The sequence below is a fragment of the Halyomorpha halys genome, unplaced genomic scaffold, assembly GCF_000696795.3.
Source record: "Halyomorpha halys isolate HHAL.00 unplaced genomic scaffold, Hhal_1.1 Scaffold1261.1, whole genome shotgun sequence".
Taxonomy (NCBI): domain Eukaryota; kingdom Metazoa; phylum Arthropoda; class Insecta; order Hemiptera; family Pentatomidae; genus Halyomorpha; species Halyomorpha halys.
Window position 1 is genome coordinate 58395 of NW_027113948.1, and position 2612 is coordinate 61006.

The window sequence follows — 2612 nt, forward strand, 5'->3', positions numbered from 1 at the left end:
AGATGTATATACAAACAATTGTCATTATGGATAAGTATTAAATACTTTTTTTTTCTTTAAAAAATTTCAATTGGGCCAATTGATTATTTTATTGACACATTAATGGTGGAAGAGATATAGCCTAGTGAATAGAGCACTGGCCCACTACGCTAATTAATCCTGGTATAAGTATTGACTTGGCACACTAAATCACCTCTTGATAGAAAATTGAAGGGATTTGTAAGGGTAGGAACTCTGATCTGATTAACTATTCCTTCTGGGTCTAGTTGCCCCTAAAAGAGTACATGTACTAGTCAAGGGATAAATCAAGAGGTAGAACAGTGTTGATGAATTTGTATCTCAAAAATACCATAATGAATTGAATCAGCACTTATTCTTTTGTTCCACTTGGCCACTTCGTGGGCGATTGTGGAAATGATTTACTTTATTATTTACTATTCATTTGTTTGTTTGCTTGTTTGTTTCAGGATATCCTGTTTCAGTTTCAGGCATGATTACAGTACCTGTTTCTGCATCAATGTATCAGACAGTTGTTGCTAACATTCAGCAAATACATACTCAAGGAGATGGGACTATTCAGGTTTGTTCTTATAGTAATGTTGGTCATTCTAATTAAAGTTTTATTTATTAAATTATTCAATTATTTGTTTTGTACTAGGCCTGGATTTTTATCCAATTGCATATTTTTTTTCCATACATTTTTTAAAAAGATGATCAAATAGATTTGTGAATCAGGGTATCCTGGAGAAATGAACCAAATTTCATTCTACATATTTGATGATAAATGCATGTCATTGCATATTTAGAAGATTTTAATGAAGTAAAAAAGTCGAAATAAAAGTAATGTAACTTTGCTAATGTAATTCCAGTTTACTATCGTAGTTTTGTTTTCAATAAACCAAACAACAAAATAATGCTACCTTCATCGATTGACTTCTTGGAATTTAATACTATTAATAAATGGAATATCGTCTGGGTGCAGTCAAATTAAACTGAAATAGTAATATTTTGTACTATTTTTATTTGAGCCAACATCAAAACAGGTATGAATTCTGTCTCGTTCATTTTCTTCCTTTTTTTTCTTATAAAAAAAATGTTTGTGCTTTCTTTAATATCTCTTCTTTTTATCTGTTACTATTTCTGTTTTTATTTTTTGTTTATAACCTTTAATTTTTACGTTTCATTGTGTACCCTTGTAATTTTCCATTTATTTTTTTACTTATGTTAAGTGTTTGTATCTTTTTTAACCCTGACAAAGTCCTGCATCTTGGGGCGAAACGTTGGCTCAAATAAAAATTGTACAAAATATTACTATTTGAGCTTAATTTGACAGCACCCTGATCATATTTCATTTGTTTTATTTTTGTTTACTTTTATGGTAAACAAACTGAAACAATTTCAGGAAACAGGTTTGTTGTTAGGTAAAAATTTAAATGATTAAATCAATTTGAATACAAACTAACTCACAAATTGGACCAAGCAGAAGCTTTGAAAAAAATGCAAAAAGTCTTTTTTTAATTTGGAACACTATGGTGGAAAACAAGAATACAATTTTAAAAGAGTATGATTCATGTTCTCAGCGATGTTGGCTACAAATCGATTATTTTAAGTGTATATAAATTTATTTCTATCATTTTATTTATTTATTTTTTTTTAAGAAAGATCATATTATAATTACAAAAATATTTTAAGGGATAGAAGATAAATGTTCAGAAATACATCTGTATTTAATCCTAATAAAGGACATGTCATTGAATTGTTCATTAGCATTTTATTTATATTGTTTATTAATAATAATAATATTCTTTATTTATTCTGGGATTGATCTCTTTAGAATAATTTACATGCGTCAAAATTAGGCTTTATAGCCTTAGAGTAAAGTACAAAATAAATATGAAATTATAAAATGTCATAAAATATAATAAAATAATGAATGTGAAAAGATAAAAATGAACAACAATAATTAAAAGAGTATATAAAATAAGATATAAGCAAATAAAATAAAACCTCGTGTCATATCATAAAACATTAGGTGACTAACACTTCTGATAATAAATATAAAGAAAAAAAATAATAAAAAATCAAATACAATTAAACTAAAAATAATAAATGAAAAGGTACAATTTCTGCTAATATACATATTTACAAGTGTAAACAAAAATCTGAAACATTAAATGCAGGGATCCGGAGCATTGGAGAGGGGGTGATGAATGTGAACGGATTTAGTTTGTTGAACTGCTAATTGGGTTGCATCATGGAGTAGTTTAAAATTTATATAATCTGCAGACAGTTGGGTCCAACGAAATTTCCGTCTAGCGGCTTTTCTTTGTTTTATCATTTCCTTTGTTTCCAGAGTAAGCCAAGGTGCAGTTGGACGGTGTAAGGTTCGGTTTTGAGAGGACCATGGAGGTCTAATATGGATTGTAGATGTGAAGTGAGGGTGGATACTATAGGGTTAATGAAGTTATAGGAGCATATAATGTCCCACTAGACAGAATCAAGGTCAGGTTGAAGGGATTCATAGGAAAGGAGGTCCAAATTACGATATGATATGATTTTAGGAGTAAAGCATTTGACTGTTATGATTTTAGGAGTAAAGCATTTGACTGTTA

The 2612-nt window shown here is 28.8% G+C and overlaps 1 protein-coding gene across 3 annotated transcripts in view; it reads left to right on the top strand.

Moving 5' to 3' along the window:
• Nucleotides 1-2612, top strand: part of LOC106689025 (DNA-binding protein Ewg) — a 65317-nt gene that overhangs the window by 52441 nt on the left and 10264 nt on the right. For all 3 annotated transcript variants that reach the window (XM_067051184.1, XM_067051186.1, XM_067051185.1), the window contains exon 12: nucleotides 468-580. In XM_067051184.1, coding sequence (XP_066907285.1) covers nucleotides 468-580 — 113 coding nt within the window. The remainder of the gene's footprint in view (nucleotides 1-467; nucleotides 581-2612) is intronic.